Genomic DNA, 809 nt, shown 5'->3' with positions numbered 1-809 from the left:
AAATCTATTAGAAGTAGATTTGATTGTAAACACTTACTTAGTGCACTCCAGCGGTGGTCCTCCTCCTCGCCAACTCTAACCTCTTCCTATACAACCTTCGTTGTAGTCATCTATATGAGAAATATATTATAAACCTTCCAATTTGGAAAAAATTATTACGAACACATTGAGATTTAAAAACATACCTCTTCCTCGGGTATGTTTTTGCACATGGTCGCATAATGGCCTTTTTCTCCACATTTTTAACATGTCATTTGCTGCTTGGGTTGAGATTGAGAGGCCTCCACTGGAGATTTAAACCTTGTAGCATTTTTTGGCCGACCCTTGGTTCTCACAACTTGAGGGTCGTGAATACGTATCTCGGGTGTTTCAAGAGGATAGTTGGATTGTACTTGATTGCCACTGCTTTCCAATACACTCTCCTTGTCTTTCTTTGCTTTTTCGCATTCCACCACCCACACATTTAAGTCTTCTTTCATCTTCTTCAAAATACTCTTCTTTCTCGGGTGTTCATCTAGTACTTTATGAACCCTTGATGTAATGCACCATCTCTCAAATGAAGTTACTTCGTCACTATCTCCTATGCTTGTAGATGCCAAACTATTCACTTGATATCTCGCCCCAATTGTCCACCTATTTAAGAGATATCGCTCGGGAATAGAACCTAAACGCCTCATATCCATTATGCGAAGTATGTGTTTACATAGAATCCTTGCGGTCTCAAACATCGCACACTCATATGTACCATTAATACCTTCCGATACATCATATATAACCTTGTAACTCTTCCAGTCCTCCTCATTACGCAT

At 39.6% G+C, this 809-nt stretch overlaps 1 protein-coding gene across 1 annotated transcript; it reads right to left on the bottom strand.

The window, feature by feature from the left end:
- Positions 1-242: 242 nt before the first annotated feature.
- On the bottom strand, positions 243-809 carry LOC143857046 (uncharacterized). Its single transcript, XM_077367317.1, has one exon. The coding sequence runs from the start codon at positions 807-809 to the stop codon at positions 243-245; it is 567 nt and encodes a 188-aa protein (XP_077223432.1).

Source organism: Tasmannia lanceolata, unplaced genomic scaffold (assembly GCF_043159265.1).
Source record: "Tasmannia lanceolata isolate RefF3 unplaced genomic scaffold, GAP_Taslan_0.1 ptg000024l, whole genome shotgun sequence".
Classification (NCBI taxonomy): Eukaryota; Viridiplantae; Streptophyta; class Magnoliopsida; order Canellales; family Winteraceae; genus Tasmannia; species Tasmannia lanceolata.
This window is presented reverse-complemented; position numbering and strand designations above follow the sequence as displayed.